General features: G+C 40.7%; 1 protein-coding gene across 1 annotated transcript in view; it reads right to left on the bottom strand.

Moving 5' to 3' along the window:
• Nucleotides 1-12,480: 12,480 nt before the first annotated feature.
• Nucleotides 12,481-23,990, bottom strand: part of Gabra5 (gamma-aminobutyric acid type A receptor subunit alpha5) — a 101,121-nt gene continuing 89,611 nt past the window's right edge. The window contains exon 11 of the mRNA XM_059253339.1: nucleotides 12,481-13,705. Coding sequence (XP_059109322.1) covers nucleotides 13,403-13,705 — 303 coding nt within the window. The 3' untranslated portion in view covers nucleotides 12,481-13,402. The remainder of the gene's footprint in view (nucleotides 13,706-23,990) is intronic.

Genomic DNA, 23,990 nt, shown 5'->3' with positions numbered 1-23,990 from the left:
AATACGGCGATTTCTCAGAAAATTGGGAATTGATCTACCTCAAGACCCATTTATACCACTCTTGGGCATACACCTGTGGTTGATATATTGTGCACCCCAATAAACTTATCTGGGGTCAGAGGACAGAACAGCCACTAGATACACATAGAGGCCAGAAAATGGTGGCACACGTGCCTTTAATCCTATCACTTGGGAGGCGGAGATCCATCTGGATCTCTGTGAGTTTAAAGCCACACTGGAAACAGCCAGGCATGGTGACTCATGCCTTTAATCCCAGGAAGTGATGGCAGAAAGCAGAAAGGTATGTAAGGCATGAAAACCAGGAACCAGGGCTGGTTAAGCTTTTAGGCTTTTAGCAGCAGTTCAGCTGAGATCCATTTGGATAAGGACACAGAGGCTTCTAGTCTGAGGAAACAGGATCAGCTGAGGAACTGGCAAGATGAGGAAGCTGTGGCTTGTTCTGCTTCTCTGATCTTCCAGCGTTCACCCCAATACCTGGCTCCAGGTTTGCTTTTATTAATAAGACCTTCTAACAATTCGTGCTACATACGCCCAAAAGATAATCATACCACAAGGACACTTGCTCAGCTATGTTCATAGCAGCTTTATTCATAATATCCAGAAACTGGAAACAACCTAGATGTCGGTCTAATAAAGAATGGATAAAGAAAATGTAGTACATTTACACAATGGAATATTATTCAGTTGTTAAAAACAATGACATCATGAAATTTGTAGGCAAATAGATAGAACTAGAAAAATCATCCTGAGAAAGGAAATCTGTACCCAGAAAGACAAACATAGTATGTACTCACTTATAGGTGGATATTAGCTGTAAGCAAAGGATAACCATGCTACAATCCAAAGTTCCAGAGAGGCTAGGTAACAAAAAGGGCTCAAGGAGGGATGCTCAGATCTCCCTAGAAAAGGGAAATAGAAGAGATTTCGTGGGTGGACTAGGGGCAGTTGGGGATGGGTACATGAGGGATCAGGTGGGGGAGTATTTAGGAGTCAGGTAGAATCCTGGAGCAAGGGAAACTCCCAGAAATCTATAAGAATAAGCCCAGTTAAGAATCCTAGCAATAGTGGATAGGTAGCCTTAACTAGCCATCTCCTGTGACCAGGCAAGACTTCTAGTAGAGGGATTGGGACACCAACTAACACTGCCACATAACCTTCGACCTACATTCTGTCCTGCCTGTGGGATGTGCTGGCATAAGGATATCAAGGAGATTGAGGACTCCAATCCTCAATGACTGGCCCAGCCTAGGACCCATGACATGAGAGTGAGCCTACCCCTAACACTGCCTGGAGTGCCAGGACCCAGAGGTTGTATGGCCGAGAGACCTAGAATAGAACCAAACATGACTGGAAAAAAAAGTCAATGAAATGATGCCCAACAATATTCTGCTTTACTCAAAGATTGTTGCCTAGCCCAATTGTCATCATAGAGACTTCATCCAGCACCTGACACAAACAGATGCAGAGACCCACAGCCAAACATTAGGCCCAGCTAGGGGAATCCTGTGGAGGAGGGGATGAAGGATTTTAGGAGCCAGAGAGGTCAAGCACATTATAAGAAAACCCATAGAATCAACTAACCTGGGCTCATAGGGACTCACAGAGACTGAACCAACAACCAGGGACACTGCATGTGACTAACCAAGGCTCTCTGCATATATATGACAGTTGTGTAGCTTGGTCTTCTTATGGGATTCCTAACAGAGGGAGCAGAGGCTGTCTTTAACTCTTTTGTTGGCTTTGGGACCCTACTCCTTGCACTGGGTTGCCTAGCCCAGCTTTAATGACAGGAGGTGATTAGTCTTACTGCAACTTGATTTGGCATGTTTTGTTGATATCCATGGAAGACCTGCTCTTCTCTAAACAGAAATGGAGGAGGAGTAGGTGCAGGGTGGGCAGATGTGGGTAGGAGGGAATAGGAGGAGAAGAGGGAGGGGAAACTGTGGTTAGGATATAAAGTAAATAATTTTTAAAAAGAGAGATGATCTTCTGAAGTTTTCAGCAGAAGCCACAGCAGACTACCTTTATGACCTGTGGGCAAGTGATGATTTATTAAATGAAATACAAAGCAAAGATGCTAACAAGAGCCTTACAGCCTCAGCTCGGTGCACTTGGAAGGTGGTAGAACCTTTGAGAGGTAGAACTAAGTGGCATGCTTTATGTCCTTGAGGATTTGCCCTTCCTGAAGCTCAGGTCTCTTCCTTTTCTTTGCTTCATGTTATCCATGGAGTGAGTTGGTTGCCCCTTTTGTCATGTGTTGCCTCCCTGTGCACTCAGAAGAGATCGTGAGCTGAGACCTCCAATACTGTGAGTCAAGATACACTTCTTCCACTTGATTCACTCTAGGCATTTGTTACAGTGATGCAATGCTGAGCAACATACAAAGCAAATTGGTTGAAGGGGGAGGCTTGTCATGCTTGCATTAAAGACACATAAAATTACAGAAAAATTACAGAAGAGGCCTGTGATTATAGGTACACACCTTTAATCCCAGCAACCCAAAACAGAGGAAGGCAGATCTCTGTGAGTTCAAGGCCTACTCTGTCTACATGGAGAGTTCTAAGCCAGCCATGGCTATATAGTGAGATCTGTCCTCAGAATCAAATTTCCAAAAGAACCACAAATGCAAAAGCAAGTTTAAAGGTGGGTGAAAACTCAGACAACTAATTTCATAGAAGAAAATATTCCAGTTTCTTGCATAAATTCGGAGCATTTGCTGAAATCAAAACCATAGTCAAATACCAGAATGGCTAAAATTTAAAAGAACAATAAGGTCACATTTCACCAGATTAATAGTTGACTCCTTAGTAGAAACTTTAAATGCCATAAGAGCCTGGGGCAATGGACTCTTAAGTTCTATAAGACCAATGATGTCAACCAACACTACTGTACCCCCAAAACTGCTATAGTTAAAAGAGAAAGTAAACTTTCCCATATATAACAGGCTAAAAGAACTCAAGTCTGTTAAACCAGCCTTTGAGAGAGTACTGGAAGCAATAATCCAAGAGGTTACAAACAAAACAAAACAAAACAAAAACAAACGAAGCTATAATCACTGATTGACAAAATACGACTAAGAACACAAACAGTGGTAAAATAAATAAAATGACAGCAATCAACACATGTTTCAACAATAACTTTAAATATTAGCAGCCTCAACTCCTCCATAAAAAGTATGGGTTAATTTAATGGATTAAGAAACAAAATCCAGCCCAGTGTGGTGGCACACACCGTTAATCCAGCATTGGTAGGCAGAGGCCTGGGAATATCTGTGAGTTAAAAGCTAGCCTGATCTATATAGTGAATTCCAAGATAGCCAGAACTGCATAAAGAGTTCCTGTCTCAAAAAAAAAATTCCATATTTCTATTGTCTAGAAGAAAATCACTTACCCTAAAGATATGTACCACATTGAAGTAAAAGACGGAGAAAACATGTTCCAAGCAAATAGGACCAGGAAACAAGCAGGCATTGTTATGTTAATATCTAAAAATAGACTTCAAATCTAAACTAAGTAGAAGAGACAAAGTCACTTCATTCTTATCAAGGGATCAGTTACCAAGAAGACATTATTATCTTAAACTTAGACACCATATCAATCTCATAAAAAGTATACTATCATACTGTTAGGATTAAAAACATAGATTAATTACAACTCAGCCATAGTAGGCAATTGCATCACTTCACTTTCTCCAATAGACAGGTTATCAGGACAAAAAGTAATCATAAACACATCAGAATTAAATGACTTCAAACAAGAAATAGCCCTAACAGATACCTACAAACTATTCCTCCCAAACACCAAAGAATACCCATCTACTCAGCACCCCAAGGAAGCTTCTCTAAAATAATCCATATATTGGGATATAAAACAAATGCTTTGAACTTGTTAAAAATTACAAAAATCTGAGATATCTCCATTTATGTTGGTCGGCCACAGAGCAATAAAACTCAAAATCAACAGCAAATAAACCTTTAGTAATTTTAAAAATTTATGGAGATTAAATGACTCATTACTGAGTGATAAATGAGTCAAAGAAGAAATTAAGAAAAGATATCAAAACATTTCCAGAACTAAATGAAAACACAGCCATACCTCTGGGACACACAGCAGCAGAAGTTCTATGGGGGAAATTTGTAACTCTGAGTGCCTGCATTTAAGCAACCAGAAAGAACACAAATAAAATGACTTCATGATGTGACTCAAGAGTTTGGAAAAACAAGAACAATTCAAACCCAGGTCTCATAGTCAGAAATAAATCATAAAAATCAGAGCAGAAATTAGTGAAATAGAAACAAAGGAAAAAAATTGAAGTCAACTAATCTAAGAGCTGATTCTTTGAGAAGATAAACAAGATTGCCCAATCTTTTGCCCAGTTAACCAAAAGAAAGTTGACCCAAATGAACGGAATCAGACATAAACAGGAAAATTTTGCAAAATACATCATGGAATTTCAGATATTATAAGGAAATACTTAATAAGCCTATATTGCATCAAGTTGAAAATCTAAAAGAAATTAAATTTTAGTTTCAGCCAAACTCCCAAAGTTAGACCAAAAAGAGCTGAACAAGTTAAGCCAACTTCTAGCAAATAGGGAGTTCAAAACTAATAAAAAAAAAAAAAAAAAAAAAAAAAAAAAACTTGCCGCTAACAAAAGCCCTAGTCCAGATGCATCCATAGCAGAATTCTACAAGACTTACTTCTCTTGTATGTATTAGTTCTTTGATAGTTGTAGACAATGCATTTTGATCATACTCACCCCCTCCCTCAGTTCCTCCCAGATCCATCTCGCCTTCCCAACTTACCTGTGCCCTCTTTTCCTTTTAAAACCATCAAGGTTAATGTGTGCGGCCCATATACGAGCTCTTGTATATGTGGCCTTCACTGAAGTAGTCAGCCCACCAGGAAGCACACTCTTAGAGAAAACTGATTCTCTTGCTCCTATCAGCCCTCAATTATCAATAGCTTCTTCCCTAGGGGTAAGACTTAAAGGGCCAGTTAGGGATAAGACATCTCGAGACTAAGTTTTCAACACAAAGGAATTTTTTTTTGTCCTAGAGGGAAGAAGGGCAGGGAATGAGATAGGAGTTAAATGATGAGGAGAAGGAGAAGGGAACAAGGGAAAAGTGAATGGGTATTTGCCCCCCCGAGGGACAAAGGATTGCCTGAGTAGAGAAGAGGCAGATGTGGCCTCTAGGCAAACAGCTGTTTATAACAGGAAAGGGGCAAACCCTTTATTCCAATGAGTTGGTTAATCATGTTAATTAGGGTAGCCAAAAGGGGACTTTTGATTGCTGTTTGAGGGAGTGTAAGGGAAAACTCACCGTTAGCCATGGTTGGTTGGAGAAGGCAAGCCCTGGAAGGTTTGAATGTGTGAGGCCTGGCTTGGGGACAGGGAGAGGAAAGGGAAGGTGTGGGGTGGATGGTCCTGTAGACAGATCTGAGCTACAGAATCAATGAAAGGACCAGCACCAGCACAAGACATCCCAAGACCAAGTTTCAACACAAAGATTTATTTGCCCCAGAGTGACAAAGGACTGCCTCTGGGTAAAGAGGAGACAGATATGGCACATAGGCAAATGGCTGTTTATAAATGGAAAGGGAGAAACCCTGTGATAGGACAAATGGGTTGATTTTGACTGGTGATGTTAATTAGGGTAGCCAAAAGTGGGCTTTTGATTGTTGGACTTCAATACTTAGATAGCTGGACTTTGGTTGTCAGCCTGAGGAGGAGGAAGTAGCCAAATAAAAGAATAGACCTTGGTGGCTACCTTTAGGACTGTAATCTTTATGGTTTAGCAAGGCAGAGGGAAGGAGGAAGGGCAGGGTCTGCCAGTGCCATGTTTGCCATGCTTGGGCCTGATAGAGCCCTTCAGGAACTTGAGGTCCACCTCCAATATCCATGCTGGAGTTTTATCTGGCTTGAACCTGCAAAGGTCGTGTGCATGCTACCTCAGCAGCTGTGAATGCAAATATCTCCTTGCTCTACTTGGTCTAGAAAACACTGTGTCCTTATCGTCATCCACCACCTCTGGCTTTTGCTATGTTTCTACCCTTTTTCTGCAATGACTCTTCAATACAGGAGGAAGGGTTGTGATGTAAAGGTCTCCTTTAGGGCTAAGCATTCCACAGTCTCTTATTGTCTCTACACTGACCATTTGTGGGTCTCTGTGTTAATTGCCATCTACTGCAAAAAGCAGTTTCTCTGATAAGGGTTGTGTTTTGTGACAGACTTCTGGAGAGATGCAACACAAGTCTACTACCCTAGAAAGGGAACCTATAACAGACCCAAGTAGCAGTAATGATTGGACCAACATCCACCTTGGTGAACCAATGGGTATTATTGGGGTTACTTATAGGAACATGGGTGAGTGATTATTCAGAGGATCAGAAATTACTCAGTCACCTGCATCACCAAAGCCCACCCCAGCCTGAGCGACAGCTCACAAAAGCTGGAGACCTAGAGAATACTGTATAGCCTGAAGGCAGCTTAACAGGTTGGAAAGTGTCCTTTCCAGGCAGCTTAGTTTGTCTGAGCCTCTTCAAGGAGCTCTACTGGTTCCTGCTTCTTACAGGCTGCTCTGTCTGAGAGTCTTTCTTTGTAGCTTGGCTTGTCTGAAAGTGACCCTCAGCAGTCTTTTCTGTTTACATATCTTGGAGGAAGGAGCTTAGGGAATCTGGTCAATTTCAGGGACTTTCTCAAGCTAATTTGAGTTTCTTACAACCTGTCTTAATGTTTCAATTTCAGAGGAAACTGCTACACAACAGGTTATGTTGGCTTTCTACTGCTATAGCAAGGACCATGACCCAAAGCTGCTTTGGGAAGCAAAAGGTTTATTTTTAGCTTACAGTTTTTAATCCATCTTGATGGGAAGTCATGGCAGGAAGAGAAGTCGGCACCTGAATCAGGAACTACAGCAGAGGCTGTAGGAGAATGTTGCTTTTTAGTTTGCTGTCCATGACTTGCTCAGCCTGTTTGCTTGTACCATCAAGATCACCTGCCCAGAGGTGGCACTGTTGTCAGTGACTTGGGCCTTCCACATCAGTCACTAATGAAGAAAATGTCCCAAAACATGGCTACAGTCTAATCTGATGAAGGTGTTCTGCTGATGTTCCTCTTCCCAGATAACTCTAGCTTGTGTCAAGTTGACAACAATCTAAAAAGAACAGGAGTTGACAGATGTGCTCATCGTAAACTGATAAGTCATTAAGAATTGACTGACTTTATTTTTTTGGTCATGTCTCTGGTCTTTAAGCAGAGGTGTTTACAATATTCAAGAGGGGGCTAATTCATAAATAGGTTGGAATCTTGATTTTCTCTATCTGTTGGGTATTTGGGGACACAGCCTCTATCCAGTTTTTCTGTTTCTTTGCTACAGTCTGGTGTTTTCAGCTGTTTGGTCAAGGAGCCTGGGCAGTTTCTCATGGGACTGTGGACAGGTCTTGGGTCTTAAGGATAGGGTAACTGAAGTGTTTTAGTCAGGCAGCTGCCAGGGCTTTGGGACTCTGGATTACATGTGCTGGCTAGAGAGTCCCAGGTAGGGATCTGGAATCTGGCCAATCCTATACAAAATGAGACACAGAGAGGAAGGAATCTTTGGCAAATAGCTGAAAGACTTGAGTGACCCAAATAGAGGAAGGAAAGGATGGAGAGTGCTGGTAGCTTACCTGAGAGGGAGTTGGAGAACAAAGGAGGAGTTGGAGGGGAGAGGGAAGGGTAGAAACGATGTAAATACAGTATTGTCTTAGTTAGGGTTACTATTGCTGTGGTAAAAAATGACCAAAGTAACTTGGGGAGGAAAGGGCTTATTTGGCTTACTCTTCCACATCACTGTTCATCATTGAAGGAAGTCAGGACAAGAATTTAAGCAGGGTAGGAACCTGGAGGCAGGAGTTGATGCAGAGGCCATGGAGGAGGAGTGCTGCTTACTGGCTTGTTCATCTTGACTTGCTCAGCCTGCTTTCTTAGAGAACCCAGGACCACCAGCCCAGGAATGGTACAACCTACAACGAACTGAGCCCTTCCATATCAATCATTAATTAAGAAAATGCTCAACAGGCTTGCTTACAGCTGGATCATATGGAACCATTGTTTGAATTGAGGTTCCCTCCTCTTGAGTTCTCTCTTACTCTAGCTTGTATCAGTTTGACATAAAAAATAGCTAGCACAAGGAATCCTGTACAAAATTATCAGAAATATTTTTAAGTACACTTTTCTACTCAAATTTATCAACAACTTATTGCACCTGGATTTGAATACAGAAATTTTTTCCATGGCCCCACATGATAAAAACACATCCAGTATTCACTCTGAGGTCTATTTGATTTCCCTCTTAACACTTGTGTTTCTGATATGAAGTTTGTGTATAACTTTAATGTTCTTTAAGTGCCGGGTTACACACCACACAACTGGAAAGTGCCACTTTGTGCCACTGACTTGAAATACCACCATTTCTACTTCTCCATGTATCTGGGCTATAGCAGAAAGGCCTTGTCTGTGTTTCCATGTTGAATGTGTATTCCTGTGTGTTGCTGTAGCAGCTTCAATTTTTCAGTTTTTTAATTAAAATCTTTGATCTACTTTGAACTGATTCTTGTGCAAAATGAGATTTATCATCATTCTTTTACAGATAGGTAACTAATTCGACCAACACCATTTGTTGAATATTTGACTTTTTCCAACATGTGTTTCTGACACTTTTGTAAAAAAACAACAACTCAGTGACCATATCTATGTGTGTTTATTATTGGATCCTCTATTCTGTTCCATATGTCCATATGTCTGTTTTTATGGTTACACCATACTTTTTTCATCACTATTGCTCTGGAGTATAATTTGAGGTCTGTAAATGCAATGCCTCTAGCTGTGCTCTTTTACTTTAGGATTACTTTCAGCCATTTTTGTGACTTTTTGTGTTTCTAATATTGATTTCTGGATTAAAAATTCAATTCTGAGAAGAGTGTCATTAAAATTTTGATGGGGATTGCATTGAATATGTAGATTACTTTTGAAAATACAGCTATTTTCACAATATTGATTCTGTCAATCCAGAAGCATAGAACATCTTTTCATCAACTATTTTCTTTTTTAACTTCCATTTTCAATTTCTAGAATATTCATTGTAGAGGCCTTCAACTTCACTTCCTTTTTTCAGGTTTATACTTCGGTACTTTGAATTTCTTTATTGAGCTATTGTGAATGGGATTTTTTTTTCTAAATTGTTCCTCATCAAGTTCATTATTTGAATATATAAAAGCTATTGGGTTTTGTATGTTGATTTTATTTATTTTGGTTTTGTTTACTTTTTTTAGTGAGAGTAGATTCTTCTTCTCGAATCCCAACCACAGTTTCCTTCCCTCCACTCCTTCCAGCTCTGTCCCCACCTCCCCACTCCCCCAGATCCAGTCCCTTCTGTTTTCCTTCAGAAAGGAGCTGGCCTCCAGGTGACAATAACCAAACACAACAAGATACAACAAGACAAGTCAAAAGCCCTCATACTGAGGCTAGACAATGGGAGGAAAAGAGTCCCAAGAGCAGGCAAAAGAGTTAGAAACACATCTGCTCCCACTGTTAAAAGTCCCACAAAAACACCAAGTTCACAGCCATAACATATCTACAGAGAACATGGTATAGACCCGTGCAGGCTCTGCACTTGCCTTTTGAGTCTCTGTGAGTCTATATGTGCCTTGCTTAGTTGATTCAGTGGGCCATGTTCTCCTGGTGTCCTCCATTCTCCCTCAATCTTTCCTCCACCTCTTCTCACAGTTATTAAAAAAAAGACATTAAGACTAATTTTAAAATATTTAAAAGGCAGAGAAAATTGTGGACTTTCCAAATTTGAAAAGAGATTCTTTTTGCTTTGACATTAGTTCTTAGAGTAGAGATTGAAGACTCAATGTCATCATTGTAATTTTCCTTGAGGCAGATCCCTCCTGGGACATCACCATAACCATTCACAGCAGAGCCTTGGAAGGAAGACTCCAATTAAAGACACCTGGTATCTCATTTAGAGACGCTCATTCATATTCTCTCTCTCCATTCTCTCCTCTCCTACCCTTCTGCCTCTTTCCCATCCTCCTTCCTTCCTTCCCTCCATCACTCTTTGCCTCCTTCCCTTTTTATTATGAGAGGAGCACTACACTAACATAGGGCATTAAGTTTGTGAGATCACAGAATTGCAGAGTTTATAAAGTACAGATATAAAGGGCATGTTTTTTAGTAGGAAAAAAACTAAGGCATGCTTAAATAATAATAAACTTATTATTTTTATATAATAATTTTATATAACAATAAAATAATAAAAAAATCATTCGTCCAGTCCTTAGAAGCAAGACTTTTGTCTTAGGTCATATTTGTTTCTAAATCAGCATCCACAAAATAAGAGTTTCATTTTGTTGTGAATCCAGACTTGCAAACCATGAGACAGAAATCTAGGCCTGCATTTTTATCTAACTGGTCATATTGTTTAAGGCAAAGGATTAATGTCTTTGAGTTGCCGTATCCAGTTTATAAAGTAGAAATTTCTTATTTGGTGCTGTTTATGAGCTTTTCCCATGAGAGAGATCTAGAGCGCAATTTCTCAGGTAGCATCAAGGCAAAAACAAATGGTTTGCAGCCTTCTTCCCCATCTTCAACAGAGTGCATTTGCTGGCCAGTTTTAGTTACTCCAAAGCAGCTGACCAAAACCATAGGACGTAAACACATACTTTTATGTAAACCTCAGGTAAAGCTTGCCCTAGATAGACCTTTAGATTCATAAGAAAGTACGTAAGAAGTATTGGCGGTGGATTGTCAGAACACCCTCTCTTTATATTTGTGGTGATGGAAAAAAGACACATTTAAATATTCTGGCTCTAAAAGTAGAGCAATATAATTTATAATTATCTTTAGAGATGTTATTGCTTGCCTTGTCATCATTTCCCCAAGGTGATTCTTTATTACGTTCTCATTAAAAATAACAAACTCTGAGAATGTCTGCAACACAAAATCAGAGAATGGAAAACAAATGTGATTAATTTTGCTAAATATTCATCAGATTACAAGTTTGGCAGCATATGATGAAATGGGCAGTCTCCAAACAAGCTCAGCAAGGACTTTGGTGCAAAACCTATACGTGAAAATGTCTACTGGAACCTGGTGAGGCAGGTGCCACTTTCTATTGAGAGTGGGAGGTTCAAAAGGGGTGCCAACACATGTACACATTTGAATATTACTTCTCCATCTTCTCCAAACTGCAGTGTAATGCTAAGCAGCAACAAGAGGATGACAATCTAGAACTAAAAAGCAACGGAAAATCAGATATCACAAAGAACCTTAACTTTGGTTTTCCTGGGGGACTTTCATGCTGTGGTGTAGTGGAAACATGTCATTCTACAGATGTCATCATCATATGGCAAGAAAATGTTTCCACGGCATTTTAGGTGACCTCTCTGTCACCCTTTTTCTGAGATCCTGAGTACAGTTGCAGAAGGAATGTGGAGGAGCTGGCTGGTGAGATGGCTGAGTCAGGAAATCACTTGCCTCACAAGCATGAAGACCTGAGCTTGAACCTCAGCACCCATGTGAAAACAAACTCTGTGTGCCTGTCGTAATAACACTGGGAAGGTGGAGAAAAAAGCATAGCTGCGACTTGCTGGCCAGCCGGTCCCGCTGACTTGATGACTTCCAGGTTCAGTGAGAGAGCCTATCTCAAAAAATAAGGGAAAAGGTGACTAAGGAAACCATCCTGCCTGCACACGAGCAGACATAGGCACTGGCACACATAAACACATGTGTGCATACGTAAACACATATGTATGCATACACACATGTACAAAAAGACACATAAAAAAGGGGAGTTGGGGTATTTGGATGGCACCTACCTTGTATAAACAGGCCTAATCATCAGTTTGATTTTCTTGAGAGTTATACCTCTTCTGGTATAATTCTGGAGTTCCAAATCTAGGACAGGACCTATTCCTTCCAACCTGCTGATATGTATTTGAACAGTAAGTAGGTGAACCAATTGTTCTACTTTGACTATTCACGAACAGCTGAAGGCGGCTGCAGAGCTAGGATCAGCAGCCACCATCGGGCCCATAAGAGAGGCTGGTTGTATGGCCAGGACCAGCAGTCATCAGATCTACAAGGAAGGGAACAAAGCCAGGGCAAAGCTATCACCAGGCCCATAATGGAGGGTACAGAGACAAGACCAGTAGTCACCAGGCCTGCAGAAATCACCAGAAATGTGCTGAGGGAAGCACACTGAGATCCGTGGCAGGAAGAGAGGTACTGGCTGTACCCGTCTACGCTTGCCATGTCAAGAAGTATCCTCGCTAAGCCTTCCCCTGCATAATTAGGTTGGAAAAGTGGGGAATCACCCACTAAGCAAAGCAAGTTAATATGAGATTTTACGTTATTTTCAGGAAGTTAATCAAACATTGAGTTTAGATTGTAAATGACATATGCTCATACGATCAGTTCGTTTTTTTAATTTTTTTAATGAACATTTAAGATTCATATACAAAAGCTAACAGAGCGATAATCCAATCATGAAATATGTACAGGGAATTAGAACAGAAAATAACTCAATTACAATTTCTCAGCACTGAAGCGGCAACACGGGGAGCCGGCGTTCCAGAGACAGTGGGCACAGAGTGCTGAGGCCAAGAACGACCATGACGTTGTGGCTTTAAGGTTTTAAGTTTCTTGTCTTTCTTAGTCGTTATTAAGGTTGTAGAAATAAATTTATTTTCCACAAAATCAAAGTTAACTTTGAATCAGTTCATTTTTTTCCCCTGCGGGAATTATTTGATCTGCTAATCTAACACACTATGTGCTTCTCATTAAATTTGTCTGCATAAATGTTTGCTTATTCTATTTCTTAATGTCGGTTCATGCAGTATTTTACTAATTTCAGAACAGGAAGTGTTAAAGGCAATTAGTACTGGACTTAAATGTCCACAGTTTGCTCTTCATGGACAGTGTGCACCCCATGATCTTTGCACGTGTCAAGTTGTCATGACTGGGATTCCTGAAAATGTTTTGTCAGCTGGGAAAAACGGTATGAAATGACATTCGAAGTAGAAAAACATCATAGACTTGGAACAGTTAAAAATATACTTATCTTGTTTGTAAACTATTGATGTTAGGGTACTGAGCATCTGAGTGTCAGTCATTGCCTGCCGTTTTTCTAGAAGGGTGTTTGCTTTATCTGTTAGGGGACATCTTTGAAACATCTGAAGTTACACGTAGAAACATCAAGGCAATATTATTTGTACATATTATTAAACATGCAAAATTTCCTGAAAGACCGCGCCCAGCCAGTCTCTGTGAGCTCGGGCTCTCCTCGGTTCCATTTCTCTGGGAGTGTATTTTCCTGGAAGCTTGGGTCTTCCCTAGCTTACTTTGGAGAGGTGGCCCCTTTTATCACGGGCTCTCTATTCAAATATGTTGCCCAGTAAACTAAGTTGAAAGTGCCAAACAAGATAGGGAACACAATCCGGGACATTTTGTCGATCTTGCTGATGCTGTTGTACGTCTTTTTACTCTCAGACGTCTTCTCTTCTGCAGGTTTCACTGAGGCTGAAGATGCATTCCCAGTCCCTGCTGGGAGCTGTTCCTTTGGGATGTTTGGAGGGTGAGTCAACTTCCCAGTTGTAAAAGCATTTGTTGACTTATTTAGTTTGAGTTCACGTTCTTTTTTCTGCAAAATATAAGAAGATAAAGATATGTCACCTTTCAGCTCCTGCTAAAGGTCTCATGGTCTATCTTCAGAAGAGATAAATGAACATGAACTCAGCCCTGGCAGAGGGCAGACTTCCAGAAACTTGCAAGCCTAGAATCTCAGAGTCAGCAGATAGATATGGCTGAGCAAGAGTCTTTGTTGACTTTACTGTTTAGTATTTCTCAGGAACCTAGCATAATCTGAATTAAGATCTCTCTGGCACCACACAGCAACAATCGTTTCTTTAAGTGTGTCTAGGGGAGTGAGTACTCTATGTAGTTTGCTATAAGAAACATTCTGAAGACTGGCCTAAGGAGAATTAAAGGGAGAATGATTAAAAATGGCCACTACAGTAAATAATCCTTGGCGCAAGGTGTATCTCAGAAAGGGCTCCTGAGAATCAGCCATGCTGCTGCTTCCAACAGCACTCCATCCTTTTATTGTTGAGTAGTATTTCTTTTAAGAATGTATAACTATTTGTCTCCTGTTGATGGGCACATGTACTATCTCCAGTTCTGACTATTCTGGATTCAGCAACTGACAACACTCTTCTTTACACTGTTCTGATTTTGTCTTTTATTATATATAAAATTCTAGAAGAGTGAATAAACTTTATGTGGAAAAATTAGAACTGTTGTTACATTTAGAGAGGTGAGGACAGACGCTGTTTAGAAAGAGATATGTTGAGCTTCCTGGAAGCTAATGATTTGACAGGGATTTTTGGGGGACACAGGACTGTGTGTTTGCAAGAACTCAACAAAGATATGCCTAATGTTTGTGCACTTCAGTTTGGGTAGATTTTCCTCCAAGAGAATAAAATAAATAGTAAACTACACTGAACTCTTGTTAATAGTATGCATGAAATTTATTTTTATATGTATAAAAATAAAATGGATGATGGATGAAAGATAGATAAATGAACAGATGATAATATACAGATGATAAATGGATGAATAGATGGGTAGATGATGGATGAATGGCTTATAGATTTATGGATGAATGAATGGATACTAAGTGGATAGATGAATAGATATATTTGATATGTGGACTGTTATAACATGAATATAATATAAATATAATAAAATATTATCAGCAGAAATAGAAACATTTTGAACATTGATGTATGTTTGAAAATATACATAATGAAATGCTGGTTTGAGTTTTTCATTTCAATTTCATTATTAAAACAACATCATCTCATTAAATAAAGTTTAAGTAAAATATAGCATTGCAAGTTATGGAGAATACAGCAGCCACTAAAGATGTGAAAAGATAACAAGTAGAGAGTGGAGGAAATGGGAGTGCAAATGAGAATAAAGGAAACTCAAGTGCTGAGCCAGATGCAAGAAGTATGGGACCTCCTAGAGACCACAGGAAGGCAGAAGGGAGGGAAGCAGGCCATCCCTCTGAAAACCATCATGTAGGCTTCATGCCAGTCTTCCAGGGATTAGTAAGTGTGACTAACTGCTATGAATAAATGAAATTTATTTAAAAAGTAAAAATATTTTTCTCAAACATTTTGAACTGTGGTTAGTTATATCAAAGTTATGGGACCTGCAGACCTGGACAGCCAACCACACTGCTGTGCCATGGTGCCATGAGATGAGCATGAGAAGGGGACAGAAACAGAACAGGACATAGTTTGCAAAGAACTTAGAACAAGTCCAATATAGACTAGCTGCCCCTACAGATTATATGCAAAGGCTAATTCCCAGGTGTTGTTTTTTGCTAAATCAAGGCCAGGCTGTTTACATCAAGACTTAGTCCTTGCAGTAGCTCCCTTTCTGCAGGTACTCTGACCACTCAAGGTTCAGCCAATTGTTTACTGGCTGTGTAGAGCTATGTGAAAGTTTGTGTCCACATTCCTGCTGAGCTACTACTGGCCTGGCTCCAGACAGTGGCACCTAGCCCTAATCCATCTTTTGTTTAACTGATACCTTTTGTTTGTCCTATGTGAGTCTTGTCTCAGAGTCTCCTAAGGATACAAGGCCTATGCAAAACTTGGGTTCAGGAAACCCAGCAAACCCTGGTACCTGACAAATCGAGGAATTTGCACTTAGCATTATACTTTTGGGATCTCCTTTTAGGTTGTTTTGAGCATATGGAAATCAACTGGACTCCCCACCACTCATGCACAAACCTTACCAGCCAGAACAAACATTAGATGCTCAAGTGCAGGCTACAAAAGTCAGGAGAACAGGTGCAGGCCATACCAGTCAGAACAGAGGCCCTCCTGCTGTACCAAAGGCCAAGCTAACCACCAGAAGGCCAACTCCCAACTCGGACAGAGACCTAGACCAGAGGTTACACCAGTTGCCAGAAATTCAGGCCACAAATACTAGGAAACCAAAGAGGAAACAGAAACCATGGAACAAAGCACTCAACAGAATACAAGAGATGGAAGAGAGAATCTCAGGCACTGAAGATACAGCAGAAGAAATAGATTCATTGGTCAAAAAAAAAAATGTTAAATATAAAAAACTCCTAACACAAAATGTCCAGAAAATCTGGAACACCATGAAATCACTAAACATAAGAATAATAGAGATAAAAGGAGGAGAAGAATCTCAACTTAAAACCAGAGAAAATATGTTTAACAAAATCATAGAAGAAAATTTCCCTAACCTAAAGAATGACATGACTATAAAGGTACAAGAAGGTTACAGAACACCAAATAGATTGGATCAGAAAATAGAGTCCCCCCATCATATAATAATCAAAACACTAAACATACAGAACAAAGAAAGAATATTAAAAAGCCACAAGGGGAAAAGGCCAAGGAGCATTATAAAGCCAGACCTATAAGAATTACACCTGACTTCTCAATGGAGGCTCTAAAAGCCAGAGGGCCTAGTCAGATGTCTTTCAGACTCTAAGAGATCACAGATACCAGCTCAGACAATATACCCAACAAAACCTTCAATCACCATAGATGGAGAAAACAAGAGATTTCATGACAATGTTAAATTTAAACAATATCTATCCACGAATCCAGCCCTATAGAAGATACTGGAAGGAAAACTTCAACCCAAGGAAGTAAACTATACCCATGAAAATATAAGCAATAAATAATCTCATACCAGCAAAACTCAAAGAAGGGAAACACACACACACACACACACACACACACACACACACACCACAATACACACACACATACACACACAACACACACACACGCTACCATCACCACCAACAACAACTTAATAACAGGTTTTAACAATCAGTGGTCATTAATATATCTTAATATTAATGGACTCAATTCACCAATAAAAAGACAAAGGCTAAGAGAATAGATATGAAAGCAGGACCCACCCTTCTGTTGCATACAAGAAGCACACCTAAACATCAAAGACAGATATTACCTCAAAGTAAAGGGTTGGAAAAAAATTTCCAATCAAAGGGACCTAACAATCAAGCTGGTATAGTTATCATAATATCTAACAAAATAGACTTCAAACCAAAATTAATCAAAAGAGAGTGTGGTGGTTTCAGAGAGAATGACTCCCAAAGGGAGTGGTGCTATTAGGAAATGTGGCCTTGTTGAAGTAGGTGTGATCTTGTAGGAGGAAGTGTGTCACTGTGGGGGCAGGTTTTGAGGTCTCTTTTGCTCAAGTTTCACTCACTGTGACACTCAATCTACTTCCTGTTGCTTGTATATCAACATGTAGCAACTTCTTCTCCAGCACCATGTCTACCTGCATGCCGCCATGCTCCCCACCATTATAATTGACTAAACCTCTGAAACTGTAAGCTTCTGCCTCAGTTAAATGGTTTCCTTTATAAGAGTTGCTATGGTCAGAGTGTCTCTTTATAGCAATAGAAACCCTAACTAAGGTAGAGATGGGAAAGGATATTTCATGCATATTAAAGGAAAAATCCACCAGGATGATATCTCAATTTTGAACCTCTATGCCACAAATACAAAAGCACTCATATTTATAAAAGAAACATTACTAAAGCTTAAATCACACATCAAACCCCACAAGTTAATAGTAGGAGATTTCAACACCACATTGTCACCAATGGATAGGGCTGCCAGACAGAAACTAAACAGAAAAACACCAGAACTAACAGACATTATGACTCAAATGGACCTAACAGATATCTACAGAACATTTCACCCAAACAAAAAAGAATATGTCTCTTCTCAGTACCTCATGGAACCTTCTCCAAAATTGACCATATACTCATTCACAAAGCAAGTCTTAATAGACCATGAGGAAATTAAAATAATCCCCTGTATCCTATCAGGGCACCATGGATTAAAGTTGGATTTCAGCAATAGAAACAATAGAAAGCCTACAAACTCATGGAAACTGTACAACTCTCTACTGAATAACCACTGGGTCAAGGAAGAAAGAAAGAAAGAAATGAAAGACTTCCTAGAATTCAATGAAAATGAATGCACAAAACACTCAAATTTATGGAACACAATGGAAGTGGTGCTAAGAGGAAAGTTCATATGTCAAAGTGCCTCCTGCATGAAGAAATTAGAGAATTCTCATATCAGAGACTTAGTAGCATACTTGAAAGCTCTACAACAAAAAGAAGCAGACACACCCAAGAGGAGTATACAGTAGGACATAAGTGAACCCAGGGTTGAAATAAAAAAATGGAAAGAAAGAGAATAATACAAAGAATCAATGAAACAAAGAGTTGATTCTTTGAGAAATATCAACAAGATAGACACATCCTTATCCAAACTAACTAAGAGGTAGAGAGAGAATATCCAAATTAACAAAATCAGAAATGAAAAGGGGGATGTAACAACAAACGCTGAGGAAATCCAAAGAATCATTAGATCATACATCAAAAATCTATATTCCACAAAATTGAAAAATCAAAAAGAAATGGACAATTTTCTTGATAAATACTGTTAGTTATTTTGCGGCGCTCTTACCCTGCGAGGAAATGTCACGAAACATGACAGAATCCGCTAACAAGAGTTTTATTAAGATAAAAGGGACAGACGAGTGCCCAGGCCTGTGTGTGTAGAGAAGAAGACAGCTGGGAATATGGCGCCGGCTTATAAAGGCTGGGCGTTCACAGGTTGACATAACTCCACGCATGCGCGTAGACCACATGGCTGAGGTTGTGCGCTCTTACGCAACCATGCAAAGTCACGGATCCTGGTCACACGAGACGCCTTGACCCGGAAATGGCTATTTTGACCTGGAACTGGCTAGACGGAAGTGTCCAGGTCAGCCAGGCATATACAAACACGCCCAACCGTGGGGGCGTGTTGTGAATCCATCAGATACTACTTACCAAAGTTAAATCAAGATCAGATAAACAATTTCAATAGACCAATAATTGCCAAGGAAATAGAAGCAATCACTGAAAGTCACCCAACAACAACAATAACAACAATAACAACAAAAAGCCCAGGGCCAGGTGGTCTGTCTTAATGCAGAATTCTACCAGACCTTCAAAGATGAGCTAATACAAATACTCCTCAAATTATTCCACAAAACAGAAATGCAAACTCCATTAGAATGCTCAACTTCATATGGAAAAACAAAAAACCCAGGATAGCTAAAACAATTCTGTACAGTAAAACAACTTCTGGAGGTATCACCATCCCTGATTTCAATCTGTACCACAGAGTAATATTAATAAAAATCCCATTGGCATAAAAACTGACAGGTTGATCATTGGAATCAAATTGAAGACCCAGATGTAAATCAACATACCTATGGATACCTGATTTTTCAACAAAAAATCCAAAATTACACAATGGAAAAAGAAAGCATCTTCAACAAATGGTGCTGGTCTAACTAGATGTCTGCTTGTAGATAAGTGCAAATAGATTCATATCTATCACTCTGCATAAAATTCAAGTTCAAGTGGATAAAAGACCTCAACATAAAACCAGATGCACTGAACCTGATAGAAGAGAAAATGGGAATGGCCTTGAACACATTGGCACAGGAGAAAACTTCATGAACAGAATACCAATTATGCATGCACTGAGATCAATAATTAATAAATGAGACCTCATTAAACTGAAAAAGCCTCTGTAAGGCAAAGGACACCATCAATAGTACAAAAAGGCAGAGGGCTAATATCGAAAATATGTAAAGAACCCAAGGAACTAGATATCAACAAACTAAAAAATCCAGTTAACAAATGGGGTACTGTAGCCAGAAGTTTTCTTAGGTCCCACCTGGCCCCACAGTCCTGCAACAGCTTATAAAATAATCATTCAGAGGCTTATACTAATTATGAACTGGATGGCCTATGGCAGGCCTCTTGTTAGCTAGCTCTTTTAGTTTAACTCAACCCATAACTATTAATCTACGTATCTCCACATGTTCTGTGGCTTTACCTGCATTCCATTACATGTTGCTCCTAGGATGGCAGTCTGGCATCTCCTCCACTCCACCTTTCTCTTTATTGTGTCTCTCCTTGGATTGGCCTATGGTAAGGCAGCTTAGAGGCAGGCTGGAAATCCAAGCAGATAAACAGAGAGAAGAAAGGAGAGGAGAGGGAGACACCAGCAGCCATCAAAGGAGAAGCAAGATGCCAGCAGACTGGAAACACCATGGCCGTTGTGGCAAAAACAGATTAATAGAAATGGGTTAATTTAAGATAAAAGAGCTAGCTAGCAAAAAGTGTACCATAGGCCATACAGTTTGTAAATAATATTGTCTCTGAGTGATTATTTTGTAAGTGGCTGTGGGATTGTGGGGCCGGTTTGGACCGGAGAAACCTTCTGGCTACAAGGTATAGATCTAAACAGAAAATTCTCAACAGAAGAATCTCAAAGGGCTGAGAAACACTTAAATGCTCAACATCGTTAGCCACCAGCGAAATGCAAATCAAAACAACTCTTAAATTCCATCTCACAGCTGTCGGAATGCCTAAGTGTCACAAAAACCCAAGTGACAGCTCATGCTGGAGAGGATGCTGAGTAAGGCAACACTCCTCCATCGCTGGTGGGAGTGCAAACATGTACATCCCCTTTGGAAATCAATATGGTTTCTCAGAAAATTGAGAATCAGTCTACCTCAAGACCCAGCTATACCAATCCTGGGCATATACCCAAAGAATACTCTACCATACTCAAGGACACTTGCACAACTAAACTATGTTCATAGCAGCTTTATTTATAATAGCCAGAAACTTGAAACAACCTAGATGTCCCTCAACCAAAGAATGGATAAAGAAAATGTGGTACATTTACATAATAGAATATTAGTCAGCTGTTAAAAACAATGACATCAGGAGATTTGCTGGCAAGTGGATGGAACTAGAAAAGATCCTCAGTGAAGTAACCCAGACCCACAAAAACAAACATGGTATGCACTCACTCATAAGTGACTATTAGCCATAAAGTGAAAGAGAACCATGCTACAACCCATAGACCCAGAGAAGCTAAGTAACAAGGAAGGCTTAAGGGGGGGGTACATGAATTTCACTGTGAAGGGGAAATAAAAGCAAGATTGACCATGGAATGGGGAAGGGGTCTGGAAGGGGGAAAATGGGAGTGAGAATGGGAGAGATTAGATGCTGGGGAGGATAGAGGAAGAGAGTACTGGGACAGACAACTGGAATCTGGGGGCATCTCTGGGATGAGCTAGAAACCTAGAGCAATGGAAACTCCCAGGAATCTATGAGGGTGACCCTAGCTAAGACTTCTAGCAATGGGGGCTATGGAGCCTGAACTGGCCATCTTCTGTAAACAGGTAAAACTTCCTGTGAGCCACAAAACCTTAGACCTACAATTTGTCCTGCCTTCAAGATGTACTGGGGTAAAAATGGCACAGGAATTGTGGGAGTGATCAACTAATGACTCGCACAACTAGAGACCCTGAGAGGGATCTCCCCTCTGAGGACTGGGACCCAAAGGTGGGATACCCGAGGCCTAGGATAGAACTAAAGATGAATGAAAAAACCAAGAGTCAATGTAGTGGCTCCTAGTGATATTCTGCTATACTCATAGATTGACGCCTAGTCCATCTGTCATCAGAGAGGCTTTATCTAGCAACTGATGGAAACAGATGAGGAGACCCCACAACCAAACATTAGGTGGAGCTTGGGGAATCCTGTGCAAGACGGGGAGGAAGGATTATAGGATCCAGTGGTGTCAAGGGCACCACAAGAAAACTCACAGAAACAACTAATCTGGGCTAATAAGGGTTCACAGAGACAGAACTGACAACCAGGGTGCTTGCATGGGATTGATCTAGGCCCTCTGCATGTGTGTTACAGTTGTGTAACTTAGTCTTCTTGTGAGAGTGACTCCTAACAGTGAGAGTCGGGAGATGTCTCTGATTCTGTTGCCTGATTTTGGGACCCATTCCTTCTACCAAATTGCCTCATCCAGCCTAGTCTTACTGCAACTTGATATACCATGACTGGCTGATATCCATGAGATACCCACTTGTATCTGAAGAGAAACAGTGGAGGAGGAATGGTTGGGGGAGGAGCTGGGAAGAGGGGAGGAAGGGGAAACTTTGGTTGGGATGTAAAAACAAACAAAAACAAATAAAGATGGCCAAGAGTCACTCTCAGACAAGACAGCTGCCTAGAAAAGGCTCAAAGCACATGAACCACCTAGAAGAAGCAGACACCAGGCAGGCTGCTTGGAAGATGCTGTAGCCAACTGAACTAACTGGAATGGACACTTCCAAAGCTGTTGAGCTGTCTGAAGGCAGTGTAGTGTGCTCAAGCTTTCCAGCTTTTGTAAGCTGTCACCCATGGATGTTGATGATTCAGCTGCCTTTGAGTCAGCTATGCTCCTGTAAGCAACTCCTCACTCATACTCCTTTAACCCCAATATAACTCATTGGTTCACTATGTTGGTCTTTAGAGCTATATGCACCTTGGTCTCTGCTTCCCTATTTGGAGTGAGTGATGCTTGTTAAGGTCACCAGGAAGAATGTCACTCAAAACTACATGTCAGCCAGTGAGGCAGAGGCATTACTTCCCTACCTCTGACTTGCTTCAAGGCTTCACTATGGGTTATCTGAGGCTCTACTGAGCCTGCACACAGAGCATCATCATCTTCTGCCTCATCTCACGCCTTCCTTCTTTCTCAGGGATAGGAAACAATGGAGCACATAGCCTGTTTTCTGAGTTCTTACAGTTTTCTCTACTTCTAGTGATAATCACCTCACAGCAACACCACTATGGTGTCATTATCACTCAGTCCCTGGGTCTTACAGTGTGCCTGACCTGCCTGGTAGCATACTTCCACACAAAGAGCCTTCCAACATTGGGGTAGGACTCAGCACTGGAGAACAACTCATCATCTTGAAGTTCCATAGGGCTGACAATGCACAATGTGTGTGGGGTTAGCCAGTCCATGTTTCCTTCCTTTGCCCCACCCCAGGTCCTCACACAGACCTACAAAAGAACAGTTACATGGAACCTGAACTGGTGGTGTCAGCACTGTATCTAACAGCATGCTATCTTGCTATCTGCCCAAGACCTCACGATCCACCTGGACTCAGAACTCAGGAAGGCCTTACACTTTGATTGTGCAAAGGCATCTCAAGAGCATTTCTTCTTAGACTTGACCAACTCCAGTCTATCACCATGCAGCCCTTAAAAGTTCGGGAAGCCAGCAAGCCTTTATCTTCCAGTAACATGAGATAGGTTGGTTAGCCCTATCTTTCCACATTATTCATGTTTCTTCCCCACAAATGGCCTTCTTGACTGCCTTGGCTACCCTTTATAAGTCTCAAAGTCCGAGGACACCCTGTCTCTACAAATGTTTCCCCAGATCGCCACAGATCAACCACAACAGCTGAATCATTTGTGTCTCCCTAGACCCTGAAAACAAACAGAAATGGGCACTGTGAAGAAGCAACAAGCATTGGGGTTAGTGCTCTGGACAGACAGACATCAAGTGAGCTCAGATGAAGGAGCTCGATGATAGCATATTTTCATAAACTTCCACTAGAGAGAACTTAGCAGGTAGGCCGTGGTACACCTCCAAGCAAGGCCCCTATTGTCAGCCCCTCACTCTTCTTTCCCAGTTCCTGCAGCCCTGTCCTCTTACACAGCCAAGTGGACTTTGAGGTATGACTGCGAATAGTATAGGACATGGGGGATAAAATACTGTACTTGGAAAAGAGGACAGTTCATGGTAAAGTCAAGAAAAGAAATGTAGTATCCAATCCCAGACAAGCAAGGGCTGAAGGTGGGGAAAAACCAGATGAACTCCATGGGATGAAAGCGCCCAGGCTTGCCAGCTGCTGTGGTTCAGGACAGCTAATTCTATTCATGCATAACCCTGTCTGAACTCCTTCCA

The sequence above is a fragment of the Peromyscus eremicus genome, chromosome 1 (genome assembly GCF_949786415.1).
Source record: "Peromyscus eremicus chromosome 1, PerEre_H2_v1, whole genome shotgun sequence".
In the NCBI taxonomy this organism is placed as follows: Eukaryota; Metazoa; Chordata; class Mammalia; order Rodentia; family Cricetidae; genus Peromyscus; species Peromyscus eremicus.
This window is presented reverse-complemented; position numbering and strand designations above follow the sequence as displayed.